The following is a 21,042-nucleotide window of genomic DNA, read 5'->3' as shown; positions in this document are numbered from 1 at the left end:
ATGGGTGATTACATTTCTGAACGCACCCATAGCTAAACAATCAGCTGGCTAATGGTTACTTTTGAACATGAACCCATGTTCGCATAAATGTTGTAACTCCGTGTGTGGGCTCTACATAACGTAGATCCGGCAACGAGAGATGAACAACGAGCTAGGCAGTCGAAAATGGTGCATTTCTCTGTCTGTACGTGGACAGATTGATTATGAGGGCGGAAACACGAGCAAAAGTATTGTTGCACTTGTGGCAACGAGCATTGTTAGCATCGACTCTGGTGAAGTGTAACCACACTTTAACGTGTAGCTCTCTCCACCATCGTCACTGATTAAGAGCAGCGTGCTGTAACGTGTGAGAGAAGTTAGAATTGTAAGTATATGCATGTCCCTTAAGGTCCTTGTGTAATTGTAATGTGATATTGTACCCCCTAGCTCGATTGTCCATTGTTTGTAATCTATGTATGCTTGTGTTCCCTCATGTGCTTTATGTATTGATTTGTTGTTACAAAATAAAAACGTGAGACGCGCGAGAGAGATCTTGGGAAAAGCGAAAATGCATCAGACGAATGTCTTAATTTTATTGCAAATTAGAAACGGTGGGTGAGATAAAATGTGCAAGATCACGTTTATTGTAGCAATAATAAATAGGAAATGTATTTTCTTAATGTATCCAGTACCGAAAGCAGAACCGATAACGTCGAATCTTATCGATACTACGGCCTTTCATAATTTAGCCCCGGGGCCCGTTTAATACCTGGTTTCGGTGTCATCCCTATTCCTGAACCTATATATTGAAATCATATTGAGTGTTATTTTGCCACTAGAATACGATCACATTTTTGCCTCAATGTGTCACGAATGACACGATGTGCCCAATCAGCCGTATGGGAAAATACTCAAGTGGTGGCGGGAGTTTGGACTATCGTTTTCGCGTTCTCCCCAATTTTAAATGAAGCTTTACTCACATTTTTTTTAAACAGAAATACTTTAAATGTCTTGCTCACACAAAGCTAACTAGCTAGCGATTTCACATTGGCTACACCCACATAACCAAACAAATATCTGTTGTATCATAATATAACATTGTATTGGAACATAAAAGAGATCAATCTGGGGGCATTGCTGCTCCTTACTGTAACAATGTGGGTGCGCCATCCATTAAATCCCATGTAGTGATTGGCAAAGTCCTGACACTTGCTATGGCTTGGAGTTGTGAAGGAAGTTTGGATACTGCTTTGTGCTCAGCTTTACCTGGAGAACAGACAGAGAATGTACAATCAGTTGTAAATGTCAATCATTACAATGGTTATAACTTCACCGTGAACAGTGTTTAGGGCAGAAAGTGCAAGCAGAGCAGAGTCAACCAGCAAGAGGCCGGTCTACAAATCATCGTGGAGTGGTAAGACATTGCCATCTACAGGTCAAGGTCTGGTATTAGTTATTGGTCAAGTGTTAATGTGATGGTTCACAGCAGTTTATGAGAAAAAGACTACTCAGGGGCCTCGAAGTTGTTTTAAAATGGGGAAAAAAGTGCTTGGTTGAAAATATACACATATGTCACATAAGCAATGGTCTTATGAAATAACACAATTTAATCAAATCAATTTGCAGAGTATTTTGATATCTCTTTGGAGTTTGATAATCCGTGCTTCTACACCTGCATTGCTTGCTGTTTGGGGTTTTAGGCTGGGTTTCTGTACAGCACTTTGAGATATCAGCTGATGTAAGAAGGGCTATATAAATACATTTGATTTGATGAGAACTACAAGCACTAAATTGTACAATAGAGTACCGCAGTATGAGTCAATACTCATAACATAAAGTGGTGAACAAGGAATCGTTTTCCCACCAATTTCTCCCATATGGGAGAAATATGGGATTTTAGAAACACTTAAAATAAGACCTGTGTTTCGTGTAAGCTTACCCTGGCAAGACAATTTGATAACGGTGTCAATCTCTCTAGGACAAGGTGACTTTTATCAATATATTTGCCTGTATTTAACCCCCCAAAATGAAATGCTAATTAGCTGCTAATGTGGCTATCATAAAGAACTACAAATGATCTGGACAAGACTGACTTATTTTAAGGGTTTCTAAAATCCACTATGGGAAAAACGAACAGTGGAGAAACCATTTTCCCGTTTGACCACTAGGTTTTATGGGTATTATGACACCTCCACTCTGGGGCTCTATAGTCTACAGCATGTGAGTAAGTTTCTCTCGGTTCCTTTACCTTCAAAGGAGAGCTCTGTAAAAAAAACCTCTTCCGTGTGTGACTCTCTGTGCTTTAGATGCCTGGGCTGCGGAAAAGTACTTGACTGGAGCATAAAACCCTGGCTCGACCAAGGCAGCATTGGGACACACCTTTACCAGATACAGTGGTCCAAAGTTACGGAAGATGCATATAACGCACCCACAAGCTACAGGTGGCTGAAAACACAACCATAGAACGAGTGACAAATTTCCGGCCAAGGGTGGTCCGTTTAAAAAACATTCCTTCCTCCCTCCGCCTTTGTTTTTTATTTTTTATTTTATTCATAATACATAAATCAACAACTTACATTGCTACAACAAACATGTCTAACAAAACAAAACACAGGTATTAACAAGTACTAAAACATACAACAAATATCAATAAAATAATTTCTATAAAATTTAAAATTCTAGTTGTATTCACTCTAAAAAAAAATCTCATAATGATTCAGGAAGATGTTATTCTTGTTGTTGTTCATTAGGGATAGTGTCTTAACAAGATCCTTAAATTCGATCAAAAATTTATAATTTTGGTATAGAATTCTGGAATTTTTGTTTGTGTATAAAGTATTTGGCAACAAGAATAAAATCACAATCATTTTCATGGTCTTGTTATCATTGCAAAAGTAACATATTATATCCTTCATGTCAAAAACATGGGTAATGTTCATAATGGTAAATAAGAATTCTGCTCCGTGGTCCGGGTGATTCCGTGATCATAGCTAATACAATTGTTAACAATAGTTTTTTTTAGTAACTACACACAACATACATTAGCCCAGATCAGTGGGCAAATAAAGGCCCAACAGTCACTGTATTGCCGTCTTTTGTGAGGCTTGGATATTCCTACTGTTGTCTTTTCTGTCGTGTTCTTCCCATTCAACTTGACAAAAACAAACTCTAAACTTGTTCTATGTCGCTAACACAAGTAGTTAGTTTCTTTCAACATTGATAGCCAATATTAGATTGTTAACCACCTAACCCTCAATGTTGCTTTGACGAGTGAGAAAACACTCCCTCACAGCAACGCCATCTTGGCTCCCCTCCCTCGCCCCTTGCCCTGCAAGTGTATACTCGTCAGACGTCATGAAACGTCAACAGAAGTGTCCACTTAATTTGAGGGCTGAGGGGATAGGGTGTGTCTTTTAAGTGTTTGGACCGCAAGCAAGGTATTCTACCTTGCTCTCCTATCAAATATTTTGTATCAGTGTATCAGTATTAGTGTTCTGCAAGTTAATTTAATTGTAAAATGGAGATGTGTCCAAAACAAAGTCTTAGATTGCTTTAATCACTGTATGTAATGATGACAAATAAAACAGTCTCACTCGTTTTTTTCTGAATTAAGTGTGGCGATGCTCAAAAGTTATTAACTATGCTAGATAACTACTGTATTAATCACTAGCAATTCATTAATGACACTTACGTAAATCAAATCTTCTGAAAATGTGGATAGAATATTCCAGACAAAAAGTGTTTTGATATTTTCAATAGGTACCCTGAACTCTTACGTCCATCTCGACCTCCATTGCAGTAGTGAATTCTGGCTAGAGCAACATTACTGTAGGCTACTGCTATTCTCTGCCAACGGTGTTGCACGAAATGTTGCAGGTTGGTGTTAATGCCCCCCTAGTCAAGTCTTTTCGGGAGGATATTATGAATCAATCTATTGTAGACGCTTTGATATGACGTTCATGTTTACGATGACTTCAGCACAAGAGCCTCTGATAAAAAAAAAAGAGCCTCTGATTTCCCCGCGCTGAAAACGTCATTTGTTACGCAGTAGATCTTCTTCTTCTTCTTCTTCTTCTTCTTCTTCTATGCTATTATGGCGGTCCGCAAACATACAGTAGAGGTGCATGCCGCCACCTACTGTATGGGGTGAAAACTGGGGAACTTTTATGCAGCAAAAGAAAGGTTGAAAAAAACAATATTTCCGCCGTGAAGTCCTGAAGATCCAATAACCTTTTTGCCGCTTTCACAATGATATCCAGTTTCTTCTATTTGTTTTATTAGTTTGTCCTGTACAATTAATCACCTGCACAATGAATGGAACAAAAATCCACCTTCTTCACCATTAGTATTTCAGGATCTTTTATCTGATGAATGATATCAACAGGCCGCTTGCTTGTCATCCACTGCCAAAGCTTCATCATCTCTACTCTCTCCTTCAACAATGTTCACTGTCTCCACATAGGAGACCTGATTGACAGCCTTGAGCCTCGCTACTTTGACCTCCTTCACCCTAACAGGGCACTCGGGGAACTCTGGAAAATGCTTTCCATCACATTTGCAGCATTGTGTATCCCCAGACTCTTCAACACTTATATTCTATCTGCAAATACTTGACACGTGGCCAAAGATGTTACATGCATGACATTGCTGTTACTTGTGTACATACATTGGCGCTGCACATCTCATGTATCACAGCTTTACATGGGACAGGAGAGACTCTTCATCAAACAGACTTCTCCTCCTTCTTTCCTTTCACAATAAGGGTTAAGTGATGTGAAGCCTCGATATCCAGCGAGATGACACCTTTCTTCTGTGCCCTTCTCTTGAAAATCACAACTCTCCACTTCGTATGCTGACAGTTTATAGAGCCACAGAGCTGTCTCCTTTTGCTGTTTTGATACACATTAAATCACCATCATACCACTCACTCCTGGTCACTCTGACTGACTCCGCCTTTCTCAATTTGTCCTTCACCATCTTCGTAATCGCAAACAGGTCTCCCAAAAATAAACATTATTATTCATGAATGGTACTCCAACCAGAAACTGCTGTTCGTTTTCAGCTTTAGCTCTTTTAGCTCATTTCTTCTTTATTACCGTGGTCCAGTCATTCTTACCAACCTTACTCGCGCCAACAGAATCAAACATTTCATCAGCTTCTGCCCTTGCACGACCTGTCACCACGGGGCCAGATTCAAGTTTGTCCACACCTTCCATATTCCTCTACTCCAGAAACCCTCATCCTTCTCGTCCTCTCGTTGTATCTATCTAGCATCTCCATTCCATCCAATATTGTCCTCACTTGGCGCAACCAACAAAATAGTTCGACCACCGAACAGTTGATATAGCTGTAAATGTTAAACAACAGTTTATTAATTGAAGAATTTGAGAAAGCTCTGATTTTACCCCTACAGAAAAGTAAAATAATCTAATCGTTTTAGCTCACAATTGAAATCCCTTAAATACCTGTAGAACCATAATTGACTCAATATATTCAGAGGTTGGTAGGCTAATTGTCTGTTGGCAACAAGGTCAAATGTTCCTGTGGTAAAAATGTTAACATTAGCATCGCATTCTATTTCCCGCCCCCTGGCTTTGCAATTGGTCTTGCAGGGGAGCCTCGTGAATCCACTGTACGCCACTGTTAATGGCATTGATGTTAACGATGAATGTTAAATTATAACACAGCTACTAGTACTGAAGATAAGTCCATTAGATTTAGTTATGGTGGGAGTTGATGTGAGGTGGTGTGGTGCTTTTGTAAATATAAGATTCTGGTACTACTAAGACTCAACTCACTTCATATAACACTGAAATGTTCATTATGTTTAATGCATGGAACTTGTTGTTCATCATGCACCGACGCTATCCCTCTGACATCCTCAGCACGCAAAACTCCATTGCCAAAACCTGAAAGCTAGCTTCACATCCACTGTGTGTCATGAATGTTGAATAAAATTCCATTTGAACTTACTCTGACAATTGTCCATGGGTTTGGTTTTTGTAATAGCGTGAAATTTGAGACAAAATATCTGAAGGAACATGTCAATAAACAGGTCTGCTGCATATACCCATCTTCCTCTCTGTCAAAATAAGTCTGGCACAAGTTATCGCTTGCTTGCACTTGCATGACTTTTGTTTTGACATGAGGTGTTTTGACATATTAGGCACCTGCAGGAGACCAGCCTTTTTATGTATGTTCCTTTGGCTATCTTTTCTCAAATTCCGAGCTATATAACAACCAACTCTATGGACAATCAGCAGACAAAGTTCAAATGGAGCTTTATTCAACATTCGCAACAGACAGGGGATATTTATGTACAATACGAATGTACGTGACTATGGGCTGTTTTCAATCTGTATTGCCGAAGAACCGCGTAACATCTTTAAGGTCATTTCCCGAACGAGCCTGACATATGCAGCGTTTGCGGTGAATGCCGTCTCCACGAACGCAGGGAACATTGCCTTGACATTTCAATGGAGCGTCTGCGATACGAAATTGAATCCAGCCTTAAGTTGTCCAAGGGACACAATAGGAATGTTGGGGCTAGAAACTTGTAAAAGAAAATGTTGATTTGAAAGATAGCAAATAGTAGCCAAGAGATCATGTACCGCAGAGAAGTTTATTGAAAACAAATCACTATTCGTTTCAAACAGTAAGATAAAGGAATGAAAATATTTTTATATTATCCATCTGTGGACATACCTAAAGATTGGAGCTCTACATGTTCCCATTTCACCCCTAAATATTAATGTATACATAAATGGCACCACCACCTTGAATCATATATCTAAATAAGACATATTTATAAACCGTTTCTATAAATGTACTAATCTAAAATGTCCATGGATCAGTTGTAGCTCCGAGTAATGGAGTGAAAATCATAGAAAGTTGATTTCAGAGAACAAAATGCAAAATGCTTGAAAACCCCTGGAGCCAGGCTCTACCAGATCCAAATGAAATCTACTCTAGACTAAAAAAGCATGCCTAATGGAGAATCCCAGTTGAACATGCTCTTCAGTGCAAGGTCTCATCTGTATCTGGGGAACCGAACCCTGGAGACAGGCTCTTGCTGGCTGCCGCTCCGGGCCACGTTTACAGAGTGCAGTTGGCCTCCAGTGACTTCCTGCACTTAGCGACGGTCAGGTAGGTCTCAACCTTGGGACAAGAAGAATAGGTTATTAGTTGACACATTTTAATGTGCATGTTCTAAGTCACCAGGACTTTCTCGAGACCAGTCTTGATCAATGAACAATAATAGTAATAACATATGGGTTGAAGACCCAAAGATACTTCATAATGGAGATCACAAAAAAACAATGCACTGTAGAAAATATAGGAAGGCACATGCAATTGAAGGCAACATAATCTTCCACCTTATGCATGTCCTTCTTGAAGCAGGCCAACAGTTCGTAGTTCCTCCTGACGTTGCCGTCGCCCCCCAGGTTCTGGTAGTAGTTCCCGTAGGGGGGCAGATGCTGAGAGTCATTGTCATCCAGGCTCAGTACCCCTTCCTGGCTCCCCTGTGGGAGACAGAGAGAGATGCATGGTGTGGTGGTCAGTGGAAGATAATAACCACATTGTAAACCCCAATATGCTGTCATTATTCAAAACTTTTGAGGAAACCGTTGCACTTAATATACAGAATCTGACTACAGTCACTTAAAGTGATTTTTATAGTCATTACTCAAACCTATAGAGTCGCCCTGTAGAGGGTTGAGATTTGAGTGGTATCAGCTTGACATTTTTTAGTAATGCCCCCACTAAGCCATGTCTCCAATATAATTTCCAAGTGTGCCTTGCCTTTTGAGTGAATTGTAGAGTTATCATGTCTGTTGTCAGTAATTTTCAGTCCTGTGAACTTCAAGTGATTTTCTAGGCAAATATTATCATTATAGTTAAACACTTTATAACAATATATTACATATCTTATAAAGGCCTTATTTTGAGGTGTAGCTTTACCCAAATACAGTGGCCTGAAACTCATGGTTTACAGGCCACATCAGGCCTGCAAGTAGGTTTGCAAAATTCCAGTACCTTGTAGGTTATTTATCTTTGTGAAAATGTAGAACAATGTACGTTATATATCTGTGTGTAGCATAAGATGAATCAATCAATCAATCAATCACTCAATGTACTGTACATGCAAAAACACAGATATTAAAAACAATTCCAAAAATCTACCTGTAGCAGAGCATGCTGGGTAAAAAGTTAATTTGTTATAACTTCAAAAAATTGCATTGATGTGACTCATTTAGATTTGAGCCAGTACCACATAGACATTTGAAGTAATAATGACTTTTCATTGACTGACTTCAACTTACTAGAAGTATTTGAGTTAAAAATGCACAAAGTGCGGCACCACAAATGGTAATTGACCATTACCTCGATGAGCAGGTTGATGCCCACTTTGAGGTCGCTGAGCTTCTCAGAGATCTGGTTGGAGTTTCTGACCATTAGGCTGTTGGAGATGGTCAGGGTCTGGCTAGGGTACTCCCAGGATTCAATCAGGCGGAAAGAGATATGGAGCAGCTTCAGGACCTGTGTGTGTAGATGTAGAGAAACCACAGATTATTAGAAAATGAAGTTGAGTTGTAATTGTACAGCTTGAGATTCCATATCATTTACATGATACATTGCTGGAGAATGTAGACGTAGAGAAACCGCCGATTAGAGAGTGATGGGTTTTACTTACAAGGACTATGAAATGTGGTTGTTTTTGAAGGCACTGAGGTATAGCAACATTTTCCTGCCAATTTTTTTACATTTATTTTATTTTGTTATTTTTTTTTATTAAATTTTTTTATTTGATTTGATTTTTTTAAGTGTACAATTTAAAACTCCCTGTCATGGCTAGATTTAATTTCCACCATGCATGATGCTGGTTCTTCTTATCTACAGTATATATTTACCGATGGAGTTTAGACAATCGGGGATCTGCTTGCCCAATAACTAATGACTAAGTTGTATCGATTGTTCAAATTGAGATGCCCTATTATTCATGTTGGAATTGTGCATCATGGAGGATTGTCTCAGCCAGGTAACTTACTGAACTCTTCTGAGTCTCCTGCTTGTCGATGGGGCTCACGATGGAGTCAGAGTTACAGAAGTCCAGCAGGAATATCTTGTTCAGCTGTCTGCGTTCATCAGACAACAGGGTGCCTTCCTGCACAAAATCACAAAGACGGGAGAGAGAATGTTTTGCCGCTCGGTTTGCGTGAAGAGGACACTTGTCTACAAAGAAGAGGAACCACCTCTGAAACATTATCTGCTGTGTCAAAAAAAGATTCAAAAGCTGTCTTACAAAGTCGTTGAACATTTTCTGAGCCAATAGGTGGAGGTGTTGCACCCGGTTGACCACGATGTTGAAGAGCCGTTGGTTTTCCATCGCCGCCCCTTGACTCAGGAAACAACTGACCAGTAAGACTGGCATCAGCAGAAACACTAAAAGAGAGATGAAAGAAAATAAGAAATGTATAAAAACGAGTAAGTCAAATTATGTTGCGACATGTTAGTAAGACATTCTCAGCCTTTGTACATCAATAGCCTAGTGATTAAGAGCATTGAGCCAGTAACTGAAAGGTTACTGGTTTGAATCCCTGAGCTGACTAGGTGAGAAATCTGTTGATGTGCCCTTGAGCAAGGCACTTAACCCTAATTGCTCCTGTAAGTCGCTCTGGATAAGAGCGTCTGCGACCTAACTCAAATGTAAATCTAATAGATCACGTTGTTAAAGGAAGTGGTTCTGTGTAATTAGATTAAACCCTCAGTACATTACTTGTTCACTCTTTCTCTGCCTTATTGGCCCCTGCCTCAGTGATTAAATGTTAAAGTTAAATGATATTAAATGGTACACTGACTTCCCAATTGAAAAAAAATAAAATAAAAGCTGGTTTACCTTGTCCCATCTTCTCTCTTAATTGCCAAGGATGATTTCTTCACTTGAAAGTGTGGTGGTCGGTTCAGTATGTTGCCGCTTGTTCGGGGCCACTGTTTTTATAGATGGGGAACACATGTTTTAATGTATCAACAGGAGGACGCATGAGATGTTCTCCATGTACCACCTCTCGCCGATGGGACCTGTTTTTGTATGTGACTATGGAACTATCAGTATAATGCGTCAAATCAATCATGAATTTTTCCATGAGTTCCGGGGGAAGAGGTGACTCCTACAAAAAACAACGTACTCGATGACTTGACAAATGAGGGGCAAAACACATACGACACAAACCTCTGTTGTCTAGGACATAATGAATGAACAAAAGTTCCACTCAGTCACACAGACAGACACAACCCCTGTAACTTGACAACAACGCCGGTTAATTCTGCCGTCCCGCTGTGGTACTGTAGATGACAGGCATTATTTGACCAATGTATTATATTGCTTCTTTATTAGCAACAATATTTGATTGTTTAACGTCAATTGAATGTCCTATGGTATGGGCACAGACCTCAAGGTAGACGCACAGAGAAGGACCTCTCAAGGACTTGAGACGCACATCTTACAAAGTATGTCTTTTGTTCGTTTACATAACATAAACAGCCACTTGATCAATACCCGTTTTGTCTTTTTGTGTGAGAGCCTTTGTTATACCCGACGAAGCCCAATAAAAGCGATCCGTTGGAGCAAGTGTGTAGGCCCCGAATTTACTCAAACGGGGACTGTTTCAAGTTATGTTCATGTTAATGAATTTACCCTGGGGGAAAAACACCTCCATTCATCCCAGTTTGATATTGGGACACAGGCTCCCGAGCTGGGTCAAAATGTGTCAAATTATATACCATGTATTTGACCCACTACCACTTTCACACATTGATTGATTGATTGATTGATTTTGGGGTAAAAAAAATCGATGTGCCTTTAATTTTAAAAAAAAGTACACATTGCAGCCTAGTAGCAAGTGCACTTGAGTACACAATCCTACTAGCCCAAAGCCTTCGCTCTGTTTGTGCCGCACAACCTTACTGTGGTGATTTGATGCGACACAGGTAGGTGTAGGTGTACTGTGTCTTGACACCGACAAAGGTTACCTGGTCAATAGTCATGACTGTAATGAGATCATGGTTGATGCGTGTCGTTGTGGCATACGGGGAGAAGACTGATACGTTGTGAACGAGGTCCATATTCAGTGTTCAGGACACGGAGACGTAGGCTAGGCCCAGCACTGTCCTAATCCCTTCCTGGCGAAAACAGAAATCGATCTGTTAACCTGCGTCACTTTTTTGGACGGGCGGCTGCGAGTGTAATTACTGTCCACATTACCTTGTTGAATATGTGATAGCTGGCTTTCAAAAGAGCATTATACAATGGGTAGTTTTGGCCATGCTATTTGACTGGATGTAGTGATGACTTGTTTTTGATAGTCCAGCAAATCAAAAATACTGTATGTACTGCATGTATCAATAAAGATTTTATTCCATCAACCAACATCTCATCATCTGGCCCCATTGTGGGATATGTATTGCCTGTAGCAAAATGTCAGAAATCACTCAAAATGTTCAGTTGTTGTTTAGGTTTAGTCATACTGCATCACAGTGGTTCCTTAACTTCTCTTTCCTTCATAATCTTATTGACCCTTATGAAACATCCACACGGGGCGGCAGGGTAGCCTAGTAACCTGAAGTTGCAAGTTCAAACCCACGAGCTGACAAGGTACAAATCTGTCGTTCTGCCCCTGAACAGGCAGTTAACCCACCTTTCCTAGGCCGTCATTGAAAATAAGAATTTGGTCTTAACTGACTTGCCTGCTTAAATAAAGGTAAAATAAAAAATGTAATCCCTTGTGAAGTGTTCCAAAAACACATGATCACGTGATCTTATGGGAAGTTAATGTGATAACACGCGACAGCATGTAAAGTAATATGTGTGAAGTGTTCCAAAAACATATATGATTTATTTTCCACGTGTGAAATCACGTGTTCTTTCTCTAAGGGGAGCCTCACCAACTCTCTCCGTTATGTTATTTTACTCAGTCGGCTGTATGGCCTCATACCCATTTATGTTTTAACATGTTTCAAATTATCTGGATTAGCCCATTTCCAAATGAAGTGGAAATGATTCTTGAACGTTATTATAGAAGAAAGATATTCTATATTCCAGAAAATGTCCTGCATGGGTAATGTGTGATACTGTTTTGAGCAATACATACAGTTGAAGTCAGAAGTTTACATACACTTACGTTGGAGTCATTAAAGCTCTTTCTTTTTCAACCACTCCACCAATTTCTTGTAAACAAACTATAGTTTTGGCAAGTCAGTTTGGACATCTACTTTGTGCATGACACAAGTCATTTTTCCAACAATTGTTAACAGACAGATTATTCCACTCATAATTCCAGTGGGTCAGAAGTTTACGCACACTAAGTTGACTGTGCTTTTAAACAGCTTGAAAAGTTCCAGAAAATGATTTCATGGCTTTAGAAGCTTCTGATAGGCTAATTGACACCATTTGAGTCAATTGCAGGTGTATCTGTGAATGTATTTCAAGGTCTACCTTCAAACTCAGTGCATATTTGCTTGACATCATGGGAAAATCAAACAAAATTGTAGACCTCCACAAGTCTGGTTCATCCTTAGGAGGAATTTCTAAACGCCTGAAGGTAGGTACCATGTTCATCTGTACATGCCATAGTACGCAACTATACACACCATGGGACCAGGCAGCCGTCATACCGCTCAGGAAGGAGACGCGTTCTGTCTCCTAGAGATGAACGTACTTTGGTACGAAAAGTACAAATCAATCCCAGAACAACAGCAAAGGACTTTGTGAAGATGCTGGAGGAAACAGGTACAAACGTATCTATATCCACAGTAAAAATGAGTCCTATATCGACATAAACTGAAGACCACTCAGCAAGGAAGAAGCCAATGCTCCAAAACCGTTTGGCCATAACGACCATTATCATGTTTGGAGGAAAAAGGGGGAGACTTGCAAGCCGAAGAACACCATCCCAACTGTGATGCACGGGAGTGGCAGCATCATGTTGTGGGGGTGCTTTGCTGCAGGAGGGTCTGGGGCACTTCACAAATAGATGACATCATGGGGAGGGGAAATTATGTGGATATATTGAAGCAACGTCTCAAGACATCAGTCAGGAAGTTAAAGCTTGGTCGCAAATGGGTCTTCCAAATGGACAATGACCCCAAACATACTTCCAAATTTGTGGCAAAATGGCTTAAGGACAACAAAGTCAAGGTATTGAAGTGGCCATCACAAAGCCCTGATCTCAATCCTATAGAACATTTGTGGGCAGAACTGAAAAAGCGTGTGTGAGCAAGGAGGCCTACAAACCTAACTCGGTTACACCAGCTCTGTCAGGAGGAATGGGCAAAAATTCACCTAACTTATTGTGTGAAGCTTGTGGAAGGCTACCCGAAAAGTTGGCACAAGTTAAACAATTTAAAGGCAATGCTACCAAATACTAATTGAGTGCATGTAAACCTCTGACCCACTGGGAATGTGATGAAAGAAATAAAAGCTGAAATAAATAATTCTCTCTACTATTATCCTGACATTTCACATTCTTAAAATAAAGTGGTCCTAACTGACCTGAGACAGTGAACTTTTACTATGATTAAAATGTTAGGAATTGTGGAAAAACTGAGTTTAAATGTATTTGGCTAAGGTGTATGTAAACTTCCGACTTCAACTGTATATTATTGATTTACGTCTATAACACAACATGTAGGGAAGTGTTCTACCCATCAAGGTTCACTTGGCTTAAACCTACCAAATTCTTTGAACACGTGTGTCATGACTGAGTGTATGAGGTTCATGTTAAATGAGTGTGTGCTCCTTTAAGAGTGCACAATATTTATAGGCTACGGGAGAGAGAACCAGAGAGCAAGAAATGGAACATACAATGTAAGACTATAGGACAGAATGTAAATAAACGAGCCCAGGATTCACATATTCCTCACACTGGATTCCCCTCTTATTACTAAGAACAGCTACACTAAGTGCAGTATGTCTATGTACAGCAGCATGTGCTTATGGGGTTATCACAAATCACAGGTGTGATGTGGTTATAACTCACTCCAAGTCTGCCTGGGCCTCTATGCCACATCACACTGACCTTATAAGTAGGAAGTGTAATGGCACACTTTAATACCTCTCTGTGAAATGAAATTACGCTGAACCAACCTGAACTAGAAGTTGAACTGACGTCTGTGCCCACTGGGTTGTCTTGTTACACTTACCGAGATATAGCGCTTGTATTTACATCAAGGGGATAGAGGTGAGCTACCTCTACACTGTTCTAAGGAATGAAACTGCAGCCAGGTGCCAGTGGGTGATTTATATCACTCAGTTCAGTCTCAGCTGCTCAACACCAATGAGCGAGGTACACGACCCACCGTCACTCTGTGTCAAACAAGCCTGAGACCCTGAAGCAATCAAAGGTGATATGCACATCCGAAACTTGAACCTCAAACCCTGACAATGACTTGGAGCGGAAAAGCCCATGGCCCCCTTAGCAAACACCAATACTCCCCCACCCTCGCATCCCCTGGCAAAGAGCGGTCCTCCCTGGCCCCTAGAGTCTCTCAGTGTTTGGTCCCAGGCCAAGATGTCTTCATGCCTTCTATGCTATTCAGTCCGCTGTGCCAGAGACTGTAGCAGGAGCTACATGAAGGAGAGAGAGAGAGGATAAGTGCATGGTCAGCAGGCAGGGTTTTGCCTTGTGAGTACTCTTATGTAAATCAAATGTCAGCTTCTGATATTGATTTGTAGTTTCTGTTCTTGACATATTGAGTTGTTCAGTATTTGTATACACTACATGGCCTAAAGTATGTGAACACCTGCTCGTCGAGCATCTCACTACAGAATCATATGGAGTTGGTCCCTTCTTTGCTGCTATAACAGCCTCCACTCTTCTGGGAAGGCTTTCCATTAGATGTTGGAACATTGCTGCAGGGACTTGCTTCCATTCAGCCATAAGAGCATTAATCGGTCACTGATGTTGGCCGATTAGGTCTGGCTCACAGTCGGCGTTCCAATTAATCCCGAAGGTGTTAATTGGGGTTGAGGTCAGGTCTCTGTGTAGGCCAGTCAAGTTCTTCCTGATCGATCTCGACAAAAAATGTCTGTATGGACCTCGCTTTGTGCACAGGGGCATTGCCATGCTGCAACAGGAAAGGGCCTTCCACAAACTGTTGCAACAAAGTTGGAAGCACAGAATCGTCTAGAATGTCATTGTATACTGTAGCGTTAAGATTTCCCTTCATTGGAACTAAGGGGCCGAGCCGGAACCATGAAACACAGCCCCATACCATTATTCCTCCTCCACCAAACTTTACAGATGGAACTATGCTTTGGGGCATGTAGCGTTCTCCAAACCCAGATTCGTCCGATTAGGGAAGCAGATTAGGGAAGCATGATTGAGTGATGACTCAACAGAACATGTTTCCATTGATCCAATGGCGGCTTGCTTTACACTACTTCAGCTAATACTTAGCATTGTGCTTGGTGATTTTAGGCTTGTGTGTGGCTGCTCGGCCATGGAAGCCTACCACTTCGCGGCTGATCCGTTGTTGCTCCTAGAGGTTTCCACTTCACAATAACAGCATTTACAGTTAACTGGGGCAGCTCTAGCAGGGCGGAAATTTGACAAACTGACTTGTTGGAAAGGTGGCATCCTATGACAGTGCCACGTTGAAAGTCACTGAGCTCTTCAGTACAGTGCAGGGTAGCCTAGTGGTTAGAGCGTTGGACTAGTAACCGAAAGGTTGCAAGTTCGAATCCCCGAACTGACAAGGTACAAATCTGTCGTTCTGCCCCTGAACAGGCAGTTAACCCACTGTTCCTAGGCCGTCATTGAAAATAAGAATTTGTTCTTAACTGACTTGCCTAGTATAAAATACAAAACAGGCCATTCTAATGCCAATGTTTGTCTATGGAGATTGCATTGCTGTGCGCTCGACTTTATACGCATGCAACGGGTGTGGCTGAACTAGCCTAATCCACTAACTTGAAGGGGTGTCCACATACTTTCGACCATCTATTAGCCTAAATCATAAGATTTGTTTTCATCCTGATCAAATGTAGCCTATTAAACATTCTAATCCAAAGAGTGAATGTCAAAGATAATGTCCAACCTGAATTTTGATTCTTCACAACAGTGGTGATTTTAGCATGTAAATCTTGGTGGGGCAAACACCTTTTTTGGGAGGAGGGGGGGGACAAAGCCATTACACAACACAACACTAAACAATACATTAATTGCACTATATTCTGAATTTACAATTCTGAGTTGGAGGAAAGTTCAAAACGTATTTTACCAGTTGTAGCTCGTTTTTCCCGAGTTCCCAGTTGTCTTGAACTCACTCAAGTCAGATTTTGCAGTTCCAAGTTAACAGTTATTCTGAGAGCGGTACAAATCATGCTTCATTGACAGCATGGACAATGTTGATTGTTTAGAATTTTAATAAGGAAGGAGACCCTTAATCTTAGACCTGGGACCACACAGCCACTCCACTGAATAGCAGGCTAATGATTGCTTTACAATGCTTGCAGTTAGCCACTGATTCCTTCTGTCACGTTCTGACCTTAGTTCCTTTTTTATGCCTCTGTTTTAGTTTGGTCAGGGCGTGAGTTGGGGTGGGCATTCTATGTTTTTGTTCTAGGTTATGTATTTCTGTGTTTGGCCTGGTTCCCAATCAGAGGCAGCTGTCGATCGTTGTCTCTGATTGAGAACCATATTTAGGCAGCCTGTTTACCCACTATGATTTGTGGGTAGTTGTTTTCTGTTGTGTGTCTGGACCAGCAAGAACTGTTTCGGGCATTCCTCTTTGTTGTTATTATTATTATTATTATTATTATTATTATTGTTGTTGTGTTCATCAAATAAATATGGACACATACCCCGCTGCACCTTGGTCCTCTCCTTCCAACAGCTGTTACACCTTCCAAACCACTCATTGTTGAATTTGCGATTTCCAACTTCTTGTGTAATGTTAATGTACAATGGCCAATGAGCACTGATATGTTTTCTAAGTATTTTTTTCTTCATTATTTCTCTTCATATGACAATGATTCGTAGATTGTCAACTTGATTCATGATGATGTCCAATCAAAGCTATTGCTGACATAATTTTATGTATTTTTATCTGTGGCCAATGACCTTGAGCCTTCTTGGATGGGCACTTCTAATGTAACTCTATGCAGCACCCAAGGGGCTTGAATTTTCTAGCTCTACCCTTAGACTTGGCGGTGACGTAGTGTCCTCATGAGTGACAGAACACTAAGCCAATCACGGCGCAACGCTCTGTATTTTCTGGTGACTTGCCCTACCACCACAGAAAGCACTGAGCTAGGCTGAAACACATACATTTTGGAGCTGCCTTACTCAAGAAAACAAGAGACCATGTTTGTATGCGGTTTTATTAACTCAATGATATTTAAAAAAAAAAAAATTGTTTGCAAACTGATATGTGACACGTATTAATGCCAAACATAAAATGCAAAAGAGGCAAGTCCCCCCAAAATTGCTAAAAATATGGGGCTCAAAACAGGTGAGGCTCTGTACCACTTGACCTGACGGGTTGCCACTGCTTCACAACCACCGTGACTTCTATCACCACCTTACGTCTTGAACTTTGATTAAGATCTTTCAGCAGAATAGAATATGAGGATGTGATACTATAGAATCCCCTATCGAAATCTAGACAGAGAGCTGAGGAGCAGCAAGGCAAGCAGTAGGTCATTAAAATTACAAGATCTATATAGAGACGCCTGTCAGAGAATATGCTTCCGCTGCTCAGTGCTCACTGTCACCCTCGGCATCCTAAGCGAGGATACCATTCAAGGGCGTATTTAAGTTTGGGAAGACTACCAGGCTTCGGTATTTGCTGGCACATGTCCAATGTCTTCCAGAGTGTTCTGCAGGTTCCAGTAAATGTGCTGTGATACCCTGCGAGGTCTCCTGTCCCCATGCTCTGTTATCCAATCAATAAACATGTTGTTTGGTTGCTGCTCAGGAACGTCACCAGGATTGGGCTTTTGGGGCTTTTAGCCCTGAATGATTTTTAGTCCGTCCCAAATCTTTTTGCGCTGCTGCTGAAAAAATAAATAATATATATATATTTACTGAATGTGTTGCTTAGTTCATAGAACCGTGGTTAGGTGAAACTCCCAAAGTCATCCAATCGTTAGAATAAATGTAAAGCAATTGCCGTGTGTGGTCAACTAGATGGTAAGTAGATGGTTTGATTGAGACAAGCATGGGAGTTCGCCTTTATAAATCAATCAATGGCAACAACAAAAAATCACTGAATCTCCGTTTGGATATTTGGTTACAGTTAGGCCGGGAAATGTTAGCTAAGTTGAGTACTCATGATAATTCGTCTAGCAAATAGAAAGTAATGCAGATCTTCTCTACACACACAATTAGTTCTATATAGCCTACTTGATGAGCTTCCCTAATGTTTTCCTGAACATTCCAATATTTTTCTGATGCATTTCAGTCACAGCCGGTTTCGAAAACACATTTGTACACTTTTCCCATTGGCTATTCAAGTCATTTGTCATATTTTCTTATTGGCCTTATGAACATAGCAACCAGTGGTGTAAAGTACTTAAGTAAAACATACTTTTCAGTACTACTTAGGTATTTTGGGGGGGTATCTGTACTTTACATTACTATTTATATTTTTGGCAACTTTTACTTTTACTCCACTATATTCCTAAATATAGTAATGTACTTTTTACTCCTTGCATTTTCCCTGAGACACAAAAGTACTCATTACATTTAGAATGCAATAACCTCATATTTCGTTACTGACCACAATCCATTGAATTAATACCAAGTGCTGAGTATTTTGCATTGGGTAGTGTTACATCTGCGCCTGCCACGCCCTCTACTGCTCATCCTGTGTCTCCCTAACCTGCTGCCACTCCCCCATTTTGTGTGTGTGTGTGTGTGATTGTGTGGGTGGAGACAGGAGTGCTGGAGGCAGAGCAGATCCCCACCAGCTGCAACCTGTTCTATAATCAAGACCTCTACAAATACTCAGCCCTGCCAATTCCACACAGCCAGATCGTAACCTCTGCTCAGTCAGTCTCCGGTTTTAGCCATTTGCTCCTGCATAGATTCGGTTTTCTTGGTGTGCCTGTTTTCCCTTGCCTGACGCTGTTTTCCTCTCCGTTACAGTTATGTCTGCTCTGACACTGGTCCCTATCTCCAGTCCCACGTCTCGTCAGTCCTGCTACCCTGTCCTGGACCCACCACTCTACTGCTTCCTTGGATTCCTCTCCAGACCTGCTTTCCCAGCCCCAACTCCCCTCACTTCAGCCTCAGCACCTGGCTCCCTGTAACCCGCCCAAGCTTTCCCTGGCCTGCACCCCATCTTCCCCCTGTTTTTCAACAAATACCGTGGTTACCTTATCCCAGTCTCCTTGTCTGAGTCTGCTCTTGGGTTCACCTGCTTCGCACTTCGTAACAGGTAGAGAACAACGCATGGAAGAAAACATAACTGTGGTAAGGGGTTCTAGAAGTGCTGCAGATACATTATAAATGTTCCTAATTATATAATTACTCCTGTCTGTACAGAAATAAATGAAATCATTGAAAACACTACACCAAAGAGCATAATTTAGCCACAGATGATCAATAACTTATTTTTTCAAATGCTGTTGATTGTGTTTTGTTTCATCATAAGCTCATAAAAGCCTACAGTTGGGAATCCGGCAATTGGGCAGCCTGCGGGAAATATCAAACACCTGATTGTTGATTTGTGGCTGTCAATGTGACTGTCAATGAACAGAGGGCAGCAGTTAAAAGGTCTTTCACAATATTTCAAAATGCAAAAAACGGTCTATGAGTGAGTGCCACTGGAAAGTTGGTGGACTATAATTTCCTCATATTGTACAATCTGTGCCTCTATTTTCCCTTAGCCTATATGCTATTGGTTGCATTTAAGACAGGGCTGTTCGTTTTATACTTTTTTTATTTATTGATCTCTGTATGTCTGAGTGGCCTATTTAAAAACACACTTGTAATGTCTCCATGTCATGTAAAATTATGTAGAATTGCATGAAATTATTTTACAAAATGCCATTTTTCTCGAACCTGCAAATACAATGATATGCAATGCAAGGACTGAGCCCCGAATGTTATGAAACTCTGACGCCACTGTTGGTGGAGCTGGGAGTGAGTCAGTCACGTGGTAGAGTAGGAAGCTAGCGAGATAATCACCCAGGCATTTCCTTAACAACTAATGGGGATTGCAAAGCAGCGGGAAGAGTTCAGTGTCAATCCATGTTAATGAGTGGTTATGTTTCCCTTACCACGCCACAGGTGTGCGTTTTTCTAACTCATTCTATGAATAGGAAAGGGGGGCGTGGGGAGGGGTAGAGTTGAATGATCCCGATTCCAGTTGTCTCTATTACATGCACCATCACCCACCCATCTGCCCACCTTCTCCTGAAAGTGCAAAGTTAATGTATAGTGCCATGTCTTGTCCCTTTTAGAAGTGACTCCAATAACTATTTTAGACAACTATCAAGTATCTCTCCTATTAACATTTGAGACTGTTAATTGCACTCCTTTTATATGGTAATACAACATTTAAGTTTACACACTCCCAGGAATGTCATATATGATGGATCATTAGCTTATACACTAACTTTCACACATCTAGATGGCCGGGCAGGGTGGGTGTGGAGCCAGAGACAGCAGGGGTTCAAACTGTAGATCCCAGTTCCTACATTTGTAAATAAAAATAGATTTTCTCAAACAAAACTATGCTACATTTTATCTCTGGGACCCTCAGGATGACAAGTCAGAGCAAGATTACTGAATGTAAGTACATTATCTCAGAGGTGAATGTATCAAACCAGTTGCCATGATAAACGTGTTTTGTTGTTGTCTCCTCAAACAATAGCCTGGCATTTTTTCACTGTAATAGCTACTGTAAATTGGACAGTGCAGTTAGATTAACAAGAATTTGAGTTTTTTGCCAATATAAGACATGTCTATGTCCTGGAAAGTTTGCTGATACTTACAACGTCATGCTAATCACATTAGTGCACATTAGCTCAACCGGACCGGTAGAGGGACACAGACC

At 40.8% G+C, this 21,042-nt stretch overlaps 1 protein-coding gene and 1 long non-coding RNA gene across 2 annotated transcripts; one reads left to right on the top strand and one right to left on the bottom strand.

The window, feature by feature from the left end:
* Window positions 1–19,929, top strand: LOC118365174 (uncharacterized). The gene is made up of 2 exons (XR_004821744.2): window positions 1–364; window positions 19,128–19,929. It is a non-coding gene; the product is annotated as an uncharacterized LOC118365174 (long non-coding RNA).
* LOC118365171 (somatotropin-2) lies at window positions 6,588–10,046 on the bottom strand. Its single transcript, XM_035747151.2, has 6 exons — window positions 9,878–10,046; window positions 9,284–9,423; window positions 9,029–9,145; window positions 8,365–8,520; window positions 7,356–7,502; window positions 6,588–7,137 (listed from the first exon to the last, which is right to left on the bottom strand). Exons 1-6 carry the CDS (start codon window positions 9,885–9,887, stop codon window positions 7,075–7,077), a joined length of 633 nt encoding a protein of 210 aa, XP_035603044.1. The 5' UTR covers window positions 9,888–10,046; the 3' UTR covers window positions 6,588–7,074.
* Window positions 19,930–21,042: the final 1,113 nt, after the last annotated feature.

The sequence above is a fragment of the Oncorhynchus keta genome, chromosome 32, assembly GCF_023373465.1.
Source record: "Oncorhynchus keta strain PuntledgeMale-10-30-2019 chromosome 32, Oket_V2, whole genome shotgun sequence".
Lineage (NCBI taxonomy): Eukaryota > Metazoa > Chordata > Actinopteri > Salmoniformes > Salmonidae > Oncorhynchus > Oncorhynchus keta.
The sequence above is the reverse complement of the archived record's forward strand: the minus strand, read 5'-3'. Positions and strand labels throughout refer to the sequence as shown.